General features: G+C 41.6%; 1 protein-coding gene across 1 annotated transcript in view; it reads left to right on the plus strand.

Annotated features, from left to right (window-relative positions):
• Window positions 1-605: 605 nt before the first annotated feature.
• Window positions 606-15,598, plus strand: part of POLQ (DNA polymerase theta) — a gene marked incomplete at both ends in the record, with an annotated part of 54,797 nt that continues 39,804 nt past the window's right edge. Inside the window, 6 exons of the mRNA XM_082014014.1 lie at window positions 606-810; window positions 3,414-3,596; window positions 4,616-4,746; window positions 6,171-6,327; window positions 10,269-10,381; window positions 13,035-13,250. Of these exons, the coding sequence (XP_081870140.1) occupies window positions 606-810; window positions 3,414-3,596; window positions 4,616-4,746; window positions 6,171-6,327; window positions 10,269-10,381; window positions 13,035-13,250 (1,005 nt within the window). The remainder of the gene's footprint in view (window positions 811-3,413; window positions 3,597-4,615; window positions 4,747-6,170; window positions 6,328-10,268; window positions 10,382-13,034; window positions 13,251-15,598) is intronic.

Consider the following 15,598-nt stretch of genomic DNA (forward strand, 5'->3'; position numbering starts at 1 on the left):
TGTGATTTTGCTGAAGCAGGCTGCATTATGGTGCTTCATTAATTACCTGTCTTTCACCTGTATGACATGAATAACATACCCTGCTGTGTGTTGCTTAAAACAAAGCCAGGTATTTTTACAAAGAAACCAGCAGTCGGTGAGTTGGGTGCCTTATGTCCTGTGTCAGAAGTTTGGATGTTGTCATGGCATTTTATTTTTAATGCAAATGCTTTTTGACAAAGGTGAGTGTGGCACTTGGAAAGCTAATCCTGTGGTGGGAAAGAACAGTAATTAAAAACTGTATAACTAGTGTAAAAAGCACTAGCGTCATCACGTTCACAGTGCAGACGTAGCAGTCCCCGAAGAGTTTGAAGCTAAACGGGCGTGCAGTGTCACCAGACGTCTCGGGCACGCCGGGGTGCCGTGAGGGCCCCATTTGCTGCGGGACCGTTCCTCACCTTCAGATGAGGGAGGTGGCGCCGTTCCTGCCCCTTCCCCGCTCCCGCTTAGGCCGCCGGTAGCGCGGCCGCCTTGCTGGGGCTCTGGCCCGAGGCACCGAGCTCTCCAGCGGCCGCTCTGGCCCGGGCAGCGCCTACTCCGCTGCGCGGGGCGGTGCTGAGGTTTGAATGGCGCGGCGGGAAGATGGCGGCGTCACCCCTAACGGCGTCGCCACAGCCTCGGCCGCGGGGCTCTGTGGCGGCAGTTCGGGCGGCCCGGCCGCCTCCCGCCGGGCGGGCAAGGCTACCCAGCTCGGCCGGGCTGTGCTCAGCCCGCCGCCCGGCCTCGACCTCTCCCTGCGCGGCAGCGGGAGACCCGGCACCGGCTCGGCAGGTACCGGCGCAGGAGAGCGCGGCCCTCCCCTCCCTTCTCCCTCTGTCCCGCAAAGCAGCGCGGGGTTCGGGGCGTGCGGGGTTCGGGGCAGCGGGGCTGCCCCGCGAGGCAACATGGCGCTGAGAGTCCTCCCGCCGGCGGTGGTCTCCGGCCGGCCCGGGGCGGTGCTGGAGGGGGTCGGGGCCCTCTGAGCTTCTTCCGGCCCAGGGTTCGGGGCCTTTGCCCCGGGGACGGCTCCCTGCCCTCGGGCGGAAGCCCCGGCGCTTCGCCCGTTCCTTTCTCCGTTGAGGGCAGCGGCTGTAGCTGAGGTATGTGTTTATGTTAACACGGGTGGGAGAGTACAAATAGGAATCGGAGGATCTTCCTGCCCTATTCACCGTTTAGTGGAAGAAGGTAAGAAAATTTATGTCCTGTGCACACTTCTGAACTCGGGCTTGTTTCATGGTATGTCATTTAACAGCGGGCCTTATTCTTGACTTGGCCTCTAGGTGGCACCATAGTGCAACAATTGGTATAGTCGGTATTTGGTATATGACGCGAGCTTATTACCTATGATTCAAGAATACACTAAACTGATAAAATGTATTGTAATTAGAGGCATCACTTTAAGTGGTCCTGGTTGGCGCCCAGATAGCTGTAAATGCAGAGAAATGTAGTAGGTTTTTTATATGACATCTTGCCAATATATACAAGATGCTATTTAAACATTGCGTTATGTAAACATCTTGTGGCAAGATGTCATATAAAGTGGTTCTGCTGCCAGCCAGGACCACTTAAAGTGATACTTCTAGATGCAATACATTTTACCAGCTTACTGTACTCTTGAATCAAGAGAGAAATGAAGATGTATACAGCATGAAGATGTATATAACTTTTGCAATCAAGATATTTATATAACATCTTGTAACTAGCTCCTCTACAAATTTTTGTAACTCTTTAAACTTGGACATTTCTCGCCCTCTTCTCCAATCACGTTGCACCTTATCCCTGATGTGATTATGTTCTGCAAGATACGATTTTGTCAGCTCCTGCAAATGGAGCTGAGCAAGGCAACGTACATGTTTCCGTAGGACAACTCCTCAAAGACGACTCAGTAAGCGGCATTCCTGTGTCCAGCTGGCCCCACAATCTGGAATGGTTTTCTTTCAGAGAAATCTAATGCGCAGTGCTTTTAACCAATGATGTGTATCTTCCTCATTTTGACTATTTCTTAGCATTTTTCTAGTAGGTAAAATAGTGGTTAGTGTAGTGGTATACTTCTGTACACAGATCTTCAAGAAGCCCTAAAGCACAAGTTTTCAAACCTATGTTCAGTGCTAATCTACAGATACTCTTCAAACAGCAGAATCACGTAATCCTTTACCCCTTCTGTCTTACATGTAGTTCATTGGTTTTAACCAATGAGAAGCTTAAGATCCCATCATGTAGGGTTTTTTTTTCTTTCTATTATTCTGAATCCTAATTCTGCAATATTAGTCACATTTTAGGATAGACAATTCTGGTCTCCTCTGAATTCCCCTTGGGAAGCCTGTTCTGCTTCGTGGCATACTGCTGTTCTCTCCTGATGGTGCTCAGCTTCTTGTTTAGTATTTGTATAGTACTTTGATTATACAAAGTGAAATAAAGCTTTCAGAGCTAAGCTATATCAACCTTTTTATGTTTGTGTATGGGAGAGTGATCATCCATTACTGACAGCTAGGTTGGGGTTAACCTCAAGAAGGCAGCTGAACTTTTTAGTGTGTTGAGAGTAAAAATACTGGCTGCTTATGCACACTAGTATTTCTGATCTAGCCTGCCCTTATGCTGCCAACAATGGTGGGAAATTTCTTTTAGAATATTCTGAATGTGCCGGTTGAAAAATGGGTACACTAGAGTCAGTACACACAATTACTTGTTTTTCATCTCAATTTGACAAGGTCTTTCACAAAACGCTGTTATGGGAACTCTACAGTCATGGGTGGTAGAGGAGGCATTACTGTGGATCAAAAACCCATTTTCTGTCTCAGATGAGGAAAGGGACAAAAAGTTTGAGTTTTCTTAATGATTTGGAAAAAGGGAGGAGGAGGCAGTATCTGTAGCCAGCACAAAATTATTTAGGGTTATAAAGACAAGAAATAAGCAGCAAGGAACACAATTAAGCTAGAGGAACTGGCAATGTGGTGAAGATACTAATCAGTGTTGATAAACTGAAGTAACACACATTATGCAGAGTAGCTTGAGCTGCTTGTTTGGTTTATGTTGGTTTTTTTAATTCATTCGTAAAGCAAGAAAACTCTGTTTGAGTATGTATTTGGTAATGTCTACTCTGTCTCAAAAGTAAATATCAGAGCAAGAGCTTAGTGAAGAAATGATTTGAATGTGGAAAACCTTGTAGGAGGAAAAATTGAAAAAAATGATGTCAGGAGGTAAGAAGAATTGTGAAACATCCATAGGAAATATTGAAAAATATAGAGAAGATAGTTTCTTGTTACCTTTTATCATAATACAGGAGCTTGTAGAGAAGTTTAACCTTTAGGTTATAACCTTTAGGTATATAACCTAGGTGACCTCAGATTGAAGGATGATACTTGACTTTTAAATTTTTTTATTTTCTCCTCCCAAAGGGCAATATCAGCGGGTAAATGTTCCTGAAGACCAAGCAGACAAGCTGCTCCTTGCAAGCTGGGGTCTTCCCAAAGCAGTTCTGGAGAAATACCACAGTCTGGGAGTAGTACAAATGTTTGAATGGCAAGCAGAATGCCTAATGCTCGGACAAGTTCTGGAAGGGAGGAACCTAGTTTACTCAGGTATGCAAACATCTGGCAAAACTAGTCCCCCCTCACCTTGCCAGTGCCATTTACAAGAACCTGTTGGTGCTGAAGGGTGCTGATCTGGCAGATGAAAAGGTCAAGATCCTCTCTTTTCTGGAGAGACTTCATTAAGATCTGTCCCACTGCTGTACCTCAGACCTGGCTTGATAGACTCCTTTCCAGATGTGAGGAGAGACAGACTTTTTCCCCCATTTTCTCTCTTAATGTTCCTTTAGAACTGAATGATAGCAGCAATGTTAGGTAGAAATACTTTTGAAAATTTTATTTACTATCTAATTTTTTCAGTCCCTTTATCATTTCTCTTCATCTAGTGTATGGGGGATTGCGCAGAAGAAGTAGGACTGGTAGACTAGAAATCTGAGGGAAGTGACAACTTGGATGTCTATTCTCCATGGGAAGAAGGTCCCAGAGCAGCACTGTGAGGATGAAGAACTTAGAAGAGGGGTGGGTGATATTCTTAGGCTTGAATTTGAGTTTTATTTACTAGGTTCCAGAAGACTTTGGGCCTGATTGCAGGGTAATGGCTGTCCCCTGGTATGTGACAGTTCCCCACAGTTTTCTGTGGATGATAGATGGCAAACAGCGATGCTCATCAAACAGGAGGGGTTAATATATTTATGGGCTACGTCAGTAAGGTGGTGACTGGGCTCTCCTGTCCAACAAGGAGACTGCAGTGGGGTTTTTTGGTTTGTTGGGTTTTTTCCCCCTTGCTGATCTCTGAGCTGCTGTTGCTTCTGGATCAGAGATGAGAACACAAACCATGGCAGCAGGATGGAGGAGGCTAGAAAAGAAATACTTTGCAGTTTTCTTCATTCTTTATGGGGTTAACTGCAATTGTGGTTGTGGGAGACTGGCATCAGTTAAAGGGCCCAGCCCCAAGTTCTCCAATAACTGCTTTCTATGCTAGCTTTACGATGCTTGTTCCTTGGATTTTTTTTTTTTTAAACTTTAAAAATTTATTTAAAAAAACACCACTTTTTTTTTTTCCCCCCCAGCTCCTACCAGTGCTGGAAAGACTCTTGTTGCAGAATTGCTTATTTTGAAGCGAGTTCTGGAGACTCGTAAGAAAGCTCTTCTCATCCTTCCCTTTGTCTCTGTGGCCAAGGAGAAAAAGTGTTATCTGCAGGTAAGTAGCATTCAGGGAGGGTAAATTTATGGGTTGTAGTTGTTGGGTCAATTTTTCTGAACAGTTAAAAGTTTTTGCATGGATTTGAGGAAAAAAAAATTGCAGAGTAATTTCAGAAAGGATTTGTAGATAATTTAAAATGTGCTCTTGTTCTAAGTTAGAGATAAAAAAAGAGAAAGTTTTAGCCAAAAAAGGATGTTTGGGAAAATTTTAAGGAATTGATTAAAACTTTTTATTTCAACTTGGACTTTTGAAGCATTGTTACTTGCATTTATTCACAGATTTTACAATACACAAACTTTAAAGGAATTTTCTAATTAGCGATTTCATCTGAAAAACTACAAAGGGAAGTATCAACATTATCTGAAAGGATAAAAGGATATTTTAGCTTTCCTTGGGGTGTTTGCCAGAATTTTGTGCCTCTGACTTCACTTTGACTTTGCTAAAAATATGCTCTGACAGAGTATAGTTATGTTGTGGCTTCCTCACCCCAGCTATTTAAAAACAAAATTAGGGTGGGAACAGCCTTTTTAAAACAAAAACATTTTTTCTTGAAAGACTTTAGTATCAAATATTGTTTCCATTAGCTAATATGTCAAAGTAACAACAATTACTAAAACAAAATACAAAACCAGCAGGCATTTTTTTTTATAGTTTCCGACATTTAAGACGTTTTGGGTGCTAGTAAAGTGAGATGGTATCTTAAACTTGCAAATTGCTAGGAAATGTTACAAACTGAGTGCAAAAGTTACTTTGTAGTGATTGATAATGGAGATATGCTTTTGCTTTGATCTTGTAAAGCTGGAGGATTATTGATGCTGTGTTCTACTACTCCTGGCATAAAGTTTGGCCGTAGCTTCACATACTTGAAATCATATGGTATCCTACCCATCTGGTTCAAACATTTGTACCTTTTGTTAATGCAGCATGTAATGTGCCAAAGCTTTGGCACTGCAGTAATAAACAGTGGAAGAAAAGATGTCATTGTTTCTTGACTTCCAGCTGGGAGATGTGACATCTTTGTGTTTGGGGTCCTATGTTTGGCTTTTGCCCCGGATTTCTCAGGAGTAAGGCTTCTTTGTACATAACCCGCTACTATTATAAACTGTTGCACTGTGTGTTCTCTAACCTTTTTAATAGTCAATGTTTTTATACAAACTGGTGGTCCCCATCTCTTACTCAGTTATATACACTTTATCCTGCAATGTGTACTATGTGGCTTCGGCTTTGGAAATAGAAAAATGATAGTGGAAAAAAGAAGAGTAGCAGTAACTGGCTGAGCTATGGCTTTAATCTGATTAGTTGGCATTATAAGTACTAGAAATTGTGGTTGTAGGATGCAGGCTTTTATGTGATTCCAGCAGGCATTGGTCAAAATTCAGGCTTGTAACCTTGGCATGATGTTCTGTATCCTTGAAAAACAGGCCCTCTTTCAGGAGGTGGATGTGAGAGTTGAAGGCTACATGGGAAGCATGTCTCCTGCTGGACGTTTCTCTACCCTGGATGTTGCTGTCTGCACCATTGAGAAAGCCAACGGTCTAATCAATAGATTAATAGAAGAGAACAAAATGGACTCACTGGGTAAAATACTAAGGCTTGGCGGTTGCGGGGGTGAGGTTTATTATGTGTTCTGAGTACATGGTATACCTTGTATTTGCTCAGTTCTGTATGTGACAGACATGCTATATGAGAAAACTGAGCATTTTTTCTTCCTCCAGAGCATGTCTGAATAGTCAGGACTATTTTATGTAGCTCAGCGGCTGGGCTAAGTAGGTAGAAGCTGCAGGTTTTAGTTTGTCCAACATGGATGACAATCCATGGACAGTGATTAACTGCAATAAGCAGTGATTCCCATATGTAGAACATGTCTTCTAATTAATGAAATTGAATTAAAGGTCTGGGGTATGTTTGAATTGAAGAATGTATGTATATTCATTTGTTTGGGACAGATTATGTACGTATTGCATCCACAGTTAATCTTCACTTAGCTCAAGGAAGAGGCAGAATTGTGTTTGGTGCTCATCTTTGTCCAGATAAGTGGAATGAATACACAGAGCTCCTCTGGGTAGGCATGGTGACTAGGACGGCTGCAACACTCATTTCTCTCTTGTAGTTCGCTCAAAAGCTCTCTGTCCTAGTAGCATAGACTTCTGGGTCAACGTGGCCCTGATGGCCACTAGATAACGGTAGTATTCATTTAGTGTTTGGAGGAGATACAAAACCTGAAGAAGCCCTATGTTTTGAGTGCGTACTTCGAGAGACATGTTTTCCAAGTCCAGACAGAAGTTTGTTCTCTGTATTTCCCTGCTCAGTAAAGCTATACTTTATAGTATACTATAAAGTATATATACTATATAGTATACTATATATAGTATATAGTACACTAGATATACTTTATAGTATACTATATACTATATATAAAGCTATACCCAGTTATATTTTTATAAAGTAATCCCTGCTGTCTTCACTCTGGCCTGTAACATAGCTGGTTGCTATTTTTAGAATATAAAAATTGTAAAACTAGATCAGTATCAAACTGCTCTGGGACCTTCACCTATGAAACTGCTGTTCCATGTGCATCTGGTGTCATAATATTTTGCAGCATTGTGTGCCAGAAAAGTGTTTTAAACACAAGAGAGAATAAGGGTAATAAAGCCTTGCAGCTTTCGTCCATGTGAGATCATGGGGTAACACATTCACACCTGGATCTGTAGGGGCTGGTTCACCATGAATGCTTTAGACTGCCAGTGGACTGGAAGAAGAGTGGATGACTCTGGTTGCGCAGCATTTTAAGCTCATTCGAATTGAGGCTTCTGCAGTTCAGCCTGATTCTTGAATGTGTATCTTCATCCCTTCCCTTGCAAGAGAACTGGCAATCATGCAGTTAGTTGTTTCAATATATGGCTATTCAGGTTTTTTGTTTGTTTTAAATAGGGTTAGTTTGATCCTAGGTCATCATACTGTACAAGCTGTATTGCCAGCATAAGGCAGAGGATGGGGTCAAAAATGTCCATACTTATGTTGGCTTGGGTGCCTTGGAAGCATACTCAGTATACTAAAATGTGTTGTTTAATGGTATCATCTTTCAGAAGCTAGAGATATGCTAAATCCCTTTGGTTGGTACCTCCATTCTATCCCTACATTTTGTTGTTCTCTCCAAGATGAATGTACTTGAGAAGAGTCATATAACTAGCCAAGTGATTACAAGATCTGAGTTTGAATATGTGTCCTCAACACCAATACATCCTTAAAGCGTGATGTTTTTCTTTCACCATTTGAAAAGACCTCTGCTGCAACCCTCCATTTCTCTTGTGCCCCAATATGACTATATAACTGAAATAAGGGTAAAAGTGGTTTTTTTTAAACATACTTATTTGAAATTAATTTTTAAATTAAATTTGAGTTTTAAAATAATCTTTAAGGTAAGAAATTAACAAATCTTCTACTTGGAGATAAATTTTTGTAAAATATGGGCATGAGCTGAAAATACCAGTTTAACTGTCACCTAAAGCAAACGTCTAAAACTGCAAGATTGTACCTTGTCTTCTAATTAATTCTAAATTTAGACCAGCCTAGTTATTCTGCAGTAAACATGTATGTTAGCTCTTAGGTATTTTTTAGTAGATTTTTTTCATCGGTCTTATAGGGACATACCTAATTTGCAGACAGAAAGAGGAGACTGAGGCTAGCCTCATTTTCAGTAGCAATGCAGTATGACAAAATTCTGGCCCCAGTTGCACTCCTGAGCTTGTTGCTGAGTAGAAAATACCATTGCATGCTGGGACCTGTAGTTCTTCTTGGCTGCAATTCAATTTAAGATGAGAATAGCTTTGTGAAAAATACTGGTTGCCTCATTGCTCCTACTGTATTATCCTGGTGGGTGTGTTCCAAGTACTGCCTGAACAGAGGAGAGCACTGTGCATGTGTGGCAGTCAGGTCTCACCAGCTTGCAGACTGCCAGGGTAATACAGTACACAGGTTTAGCACGGATTTGAATATTTATTATAGCTGAACAACAGCAGAAGGTATAGAACAAGTGCTCCATACAACAAGTAGTGGCATTCCCTGTGCTTTGGCCTGTAGGTACCACTAGTGTTCCATGCTTCATTTCAGGAAGCAAAATGTGCTGCTGCTTGGCACAAAGACTGGAAAAGTAACTTGTATGAATTTTACTTTGGTAGATATCTGATTACATTGTCCTGTCTGAGGTGCTGGAAAAATTCAGACTGTTGTACAGGGAAGCAGGAAGAAGTTTTTTTCGGTAGCTGAATAAATATGTATTTGATGACCAACGAATTACCATTTTTTACAAGCGAGCACAGACTAGAGGAAGTACAGGAAGACAGAGGAGCTGGATGGGTAGGAGTTTGTAAAAGAGGCTGTTGAAGCAGTGCAGCACTCTCTTCTAACTTAAGTGGCTTGAAAGAGAGGGGGGAGAAAACAGACGGAGAGAGATGGAACATATGTAGGAAGGAGAGAAAAAAAATGAGAAGGAAAAATAGCATTGAAACAGATAATATAAGGTCACATTTGCCCTTAAGCTCTTGCTATTTTAGCTGTACCAGGAAGATGTACCACAGAGGAAAAAAATTCCACAGCAGAAGAACTAATGAAGCCCGGTGTCCTCTATGCCCTGCTTTTTTTTTTTTTTTTTTTTTTTAAAACCTTCCTTCAACGTCTTCCATGTGTCTGTGACCCTGTCAGCTGGCCAGAAAGGGTACCTACTGCTGCTAGTTGGGATGTGTGCAGGTGTGCTGGGTGGCTGAGTTGTAGTGGCTCTATGTTTTCTCCTCAGGGGAGACCATAATCAGGTCTGTTGTCTACAGCTGCTGATAATCAGGAAGCTTTTTAGACACTCTTCAGTATTTCTACACATCTTACAAATTTGATGGAGGTGGCTAATAGATTAAAAAGTCATTTGCTGGAGGTAGGATAACAACAGAGCAGTCATTTAAGGATTTTTATGTTAGAAAGCCAAAGTTAAATAGTAGAGCTCATTCAGGTTTGGTTAGTGAGAAAATATATAATAGGAAGCAAGCTATGCCAGCGTAATTAGATCTACTCTATTTTTTTTTCCCTAATGCTACTGTATTAGTAAGGAGCAATGTTTTTAACTAAGACCGTGATGTCAACAAAGCTTTTGACTAGGTCAGTTGGGTGCTGGAATGTTCCTTTCCAGATACTCTGAAGCCTGTTTTTTTTACTTTCAGAGGGATTACAGTAGAGATGTTGCAATACTGTTTTGCATGGTGGCCAGACTAACAACTCAACCTATTTATTATTATTTTTTTAAAAGCTGATTGTGTGCGTGAGGTTGTGAGGGGTGTGAAATGTCATGAGACTAGTTATGATTTGTCTCTTAGAAGAATCTGTGACAGAAGGAAGCCATAGCAGTGTTGGTAAGCACGGCTGGATTTGTGAATATAAATTTCAGTTCACCATGTGGAATATGGAAGGATCAAGGCTATCTGGTCTTAGTTTGGAGTTTTGCCAGATATAACCTGAGTGCTTCTCTTTATCAGGGGTGGTGGTTGTGGATGAATTGCACATGCTGGGAGACTCTCATCGAGGCTATCTACTGGAACTCCTTCTGACCAAAGTTAGATATGTTACAGAAAAGGTTGCAAAAAGGTGGGTAGACCAGGATGTTTGTCTTTTAATGCTAAATTATGGATGGCTCTAGATATTTTGATCTCTGGGTGATTGGAAATTTGAGTTAGCTCCAGGGTTTTTATGAGAGTGATGACTTAGACTACTTTGGTTATTAAGGTCTCATCATACCACCTCTCAGGGGCCTGCTGTTATAGTCAAAACCTTTTTTCCTCATGTTTTTCAATTTGTGTGCTACCATGGGATTCATTCTTTCAGGAGAAGAAATAAGGCTTTCATTTACTTTTTTAACCTATTTAAATTTTTTTCAAAACCTTGGATTTAATGTTTTTGCTAGTGGACTTGCCCTGCTTAATTTTTCAGTGTTTCATGGGATGGGGTATTTATCCTACTGAAATGTTCATGTGTTGTGGAAGGGTGGGCATGCTGTTAACTTGCCAATGGTGAACAGATCAGAAGACTTAAGAGCATGTGCCAGTAGTCTGCTTAGTTAGCACTGCTCAGAGTGATCTGTGGTTTTGCTTATAACATGTGATAGCCTAGTGGTTGCATGTTTTCTTGCCTTTCGCACACCTAATTAGACACTGGGGAACAGATTAAATGTTTTGGAAGGGCTTTAGAGGCTTTTAAGAATTCCGTATCTAGATCCCCACCACCAAACTGTGCAGCTGCTCCATAGTGCCTGAACACAGACAAAGGCAAATGGGGGAGATGGTGTATCAGTCGTCTTAATCTTTACTGGTGGTGCTGAGAGAAGAGTCAAAATCAATTGCTCCCTCAGCACCAAAAGCCGGATTTTGCCAGTTTCCTTTGCTGCTTCCTGTCTTGTGAGTTGTACCGGTGCTGGGCTAAGCACAGACTACCTGTTTAGTCCTGCGGGAACTGCCATTTCTACATTTTCTCTCCACTGACCATTTTAGCCAGTATTTTCCCTCCTGATTTCCAGGATCCAGCAGTGTTCTGGGTCTAATCACCTCTGACTTTTTCTCATATTACACCAATAAAGTCCTGGAAGGCAGTACACTTTCAGAGCAGTGTGAGTGGCTTTGCTGCTCCATTTACCTTGGCTTATCATGTAGCTGCAGCACAGATCCAGGACCATTCTTTTGCTTTCCTCCCCTGCATTGAAGAAGCAGGAAGGAGAAAACATCTGTCAGGGAAAAAGGGACAGATGCATCAAGGAATGTTCCTGGGAAGACACAATACTTCAGCCTTCACCATATAGGTGCTGAGGCCCAGATTCTTCATCTCTCTGTCATGGTCAAGTTGACAGTGGTTGCCCATACCATTTACTGACAGGAAGGAGGTGATCATTATTTTTGTTTTGGAATCCACTTGAGATTCCTGGAGTTGAAGACCACTTTTTTCTCTCAAACATCCTCCCAAGTCTGTGGTGCTTTTTTTTTATTTAAAAGGAGCCACTTTATCCAAATTCTTTAAACACTATCCAGCCTGACCTATTATCAGAATGAGCAGTGCTTTTAAGAGCTTTTTAAGTGATTAGGGGGATATTCAACTGAAGTATAAGGCTGTGTCTTTGCATCAAGAGAATGTTCTCTGATGGCTGTTGCCAATGTGGGTGCCCTTGGTTATCTGTGAGGCTTTTGCAGAATCAGCCAAAATTCTGCAGCAGATTTTTCTCTTCCCTAGTCAGAGACTTGTGGAACTGGATTTTTTTTCATCCTTGAATGTCAAAAGTTGCTTCGCGGAGGAAAATCTGCAATCAAATGGGGGACCTATAGTAGCAAATGCTTGAAGGGCTTAGATAAGAGTGTCTGCCTCTCCCTATCTTCCTTATTTATGTCTTGTCAGTGACTGCCCTTTTTTTGCTCTAGTTTCTGGGTAGTCTGGTTTCCTCTGTCTTTGCCACTATTGCCAGGGTCTTCCAAGAAGGTTCGGGCTGTTTCTGAGTTCACATTGATTTGTCAGACCTTTTTCTTTAAGGTCTCAATTTATGGCTCATTGCAATGCAAATGAGTAGTTTTTCAATGTAGGCTGAGGAGCATAAAAACCCCTATTGTGTGAATGTAGAAGCCTGAATTAAAATACACATTTGGGTATCTAAATTAACGGTTTGTCTTTTCGGCTCTGTTAGGAGTCCATTATTTCTCACTGACTTTAGTGGAAACTGCTGTTCAGCACTTTGAGAACTGAGGCTGCCTACTTCTTTGCTGAACTCTTTGCTGAACTAAGGACTTTGGTTCCCAGCACTAGGAAGACCTTAGTCTATTATTATTTGTCCTGAAACTGAAACAAATGGAAGTGTTTTAATTAAGGCATTTAAGCTTAGAAAGACTGCAGTGGAGACTGAACCATTCCTTTATTTCCATGTTTTTGTAAATGGCAAGGAAATAGTTGTTTTATTTATTAGTTTTCAATTTCTCCAAATAGGCAGTCAGTTTATGGTTGTTGTTACCTGAAGCAGCTTAAAATTTAGGTTCAAAATGATTAAAAGTTGAATTATCTTGTTATCAATGCATAATCTGACATTGTGTTTGCTAAGAGTAGAGTATGCCTTGTTTCTTTTTCAAGGAGTTGAAAAAAAGAGCTTTGCGCTTTAGTCTCTGGCGGGAAGGAAGTTATTTTTTAACTAGGGTTAGTTTTTCTGAATGCTGTTTTCCGGAACTGTAGCCTGTGTTGTTACTAATTTTCATTTTCTTTTAACCACTTCCAGGCAGGTGAAGATGACCAATCCTGGTTTTGGTGGGATACAGATAGTAGGCATGAGTGCAACCCTCCCAAACTTGGGACTCCTAGCCTCATGGTTAGATGCAGAGCTATACTGTACGGATTTTCGCCCTGTGCCCCTCAAGGAATGGGTGAAAATTGGAAGCAACATTTATGACTCCTCCATGAATTTAGTGCGAGAATTCCAGCCCAAGCTTCAACTGAAGGTAACAGAACTCTGAACAGAGGCTTTGGGATAACACCTTTTGTACAGCTAAAGTTAAAAAGACATCTACTGGTATGTTTGGTTGGGTTGTTTTTTTTTTTTAATAGATGACATTCCTGATTTCATTGTTTACTTCATAGATTGTATACTCAAACTAAGGACAAGTTTGTGGTTTTTTTTTTTCTTCTACTGATTTAAACAAAACAAAACAAAACACGCTCACAAAGATCTTGAACTTTCTTGAATCTGACTTGAAGAAAAAGTTGACTTTGCACCTATCTTGTTTCTGAGCACCAAGTGCAGGGTCCTGCACCTGGGTCAAGGCAAACCCCAGTATCAGTACAGGTTGAGGGATGAAGGGATTGAGAGCAGCCCTGATGAGAAGGACTTGGGGGTACTGGTGGATGAAAAGCTGGACATGAGTCGGCAATGTGTGCATGCAGCCCAGAAGGCCAACTGTAGCCTGGGCCGCATCAAAAGCAGTGTGGCCAGCAGGTCGAGGGAGGTGATTGTGCCCGTCTACTCAGCTCTGGTGAGACCCCACCTGGAGTCCTGCGTCCAGCTCTGGAGCCTTCAGCACAGGAGAGACATGGACCTGTTGGAGCGGGTCCAGAGGAAGGCCCCAAAAATGATCAGAGGGATGGAACACCTCTCCTGTGAGGACAGGCTGAAAGAGTTGAGGCTGTTGAGCCTGAAGAATAGAAGCCTCCAGGGAGGCCTTCTTGCAGCCTTCCAGTAGTTAAAGGGGCCTACAGAAAAGATGAGGACAGACTTTTTAGCAGAGCTTGTTGTGATAGGACAAGGGGTAATGGTTTTAAACTAAAAGAGGGTGGATTTAAACTAGATCTAAGGAAAAAATTTGTCACAGTGAGGGTGGTGAAGCCCTGGCACAGGTTGCCCAGAGAGGTGGTAGATGCCCCACCCCTGGAAACATTCCAGGTCAGGTTGGACGGGCCTCTGAGCAACCTGCTCTAGTTGAGGATGTCCCTGGTGATTGCAGGCGTGTTGGACTAGATGACCTTAAAGGTCCCTTCCAACCCAAAATGGTCTATGATTTTATGATTCTCTCCTTACCCACTGCCCTATTTTGTGTCCTGGAATCTAATACACTTCCAGAAATGAAGGTAAATATTTCCTGGTTAGGCCAAGGAATTTGTATTAACCATTGGCAGAATATATTTGCATTAAAATCTGGTATCAAAACTGTTTACGTTAAACTGCTAAATGATCTAATTTTGTCAGTGATTAGAAGGCAGATGTTCATCCTGATTCTCCTGAATATATTTTCAGTATTTAGTCCTTTTGCACGGTTGAAAAGGATATGAAAAGTAACATACTATAATGATTTGGAAGAGCAAAATGGATAGAAATGGGACATTTGCACTTCCTACTTGTAGGTTCCTTTTCTGTGAAGTCTTTGAAGGGCGAATTCTGTCCCCTGTCCTTTCAAATACTCTGTGTGATACTAGTGTAGTAGTTGGACAATATGGACTGAATGCCAGCAACCCAGTTCTCGTTGTGTGCAAACATTCTGTTGTCAGTACCGTGGTGGCACAGCAAAGAAGAAGGATCCTAGAAACAAAAGGAAATGTTTGTGACAAAAATGTCTGGAAGCTTGCTTTTATGTGGTCATATTGAGAAGGTGATGTTGCATCTCCTTTTCTGGATGTTTTTTGAATTAGTTCCTTTGGATAGGTACTAAATTAAGTGAGAGAAAGAACTAAACTACACTTATGACTCAACATTTTAAGGGAGTTGGCTTATTTTATAAAACCAGGTGATCCTCTTGGGCTTGAAATCTATCACTGAACCTTCAGATGTCTGTTCCGTGCTTCGAATTGGACCAAGAAAGGGAACTTGGTGACCTTACCACTGCTGCTGAATTTGGCTGAATTTTTGACTGAGCTTTTGATGTATATATGCAGTTCCTGCCATTGCCCCCCTGTTTTCATTTGCATTTCAGTGCTTTTTATTTCCTACTGTATGCCTACCTTTTTTCTCTTCCTCCCTTGGCCTCCTTGCTGGAAGAGAAATCTGGCTTAACCAAGCAAAACAAATCAGTTGCAGGAGCTCTTTTAGGATCTTAAAACCAAAAAAGCAAGCTGTAAACAGCAGGGTTTTGCATACACGTCTATGTAAGTATCCATAAAAGCCTTCTACTGTCCTCTTGAACACTTGTAGTCTTTGGTCAACAGTGCTTGCTGGGTGCATCTTACTGGGGATGCTCAGACTACTATATTCCATACTTTTAATTCAGACATCCTAGTAGATAAGTTTTCTTTAGTTACTGTAGAGTGATATTTTCCCTTTGGACTCTTCCTAGTTCTTCCTCACTGCTGTTCGCCATGA

Source organism: Phaethon aethereus, assembly GCF_964289735.1.
Source record: "Phaethon aethereus genome assembly, chromosome: 1".
Taxonomy (NCBI): domain Eukaryota; kingdom Metazoa; phylum Chordata; class Aves; order Phaethontiformes; family Phaethontidae; genus Phaethon; species Phaethon aethereus.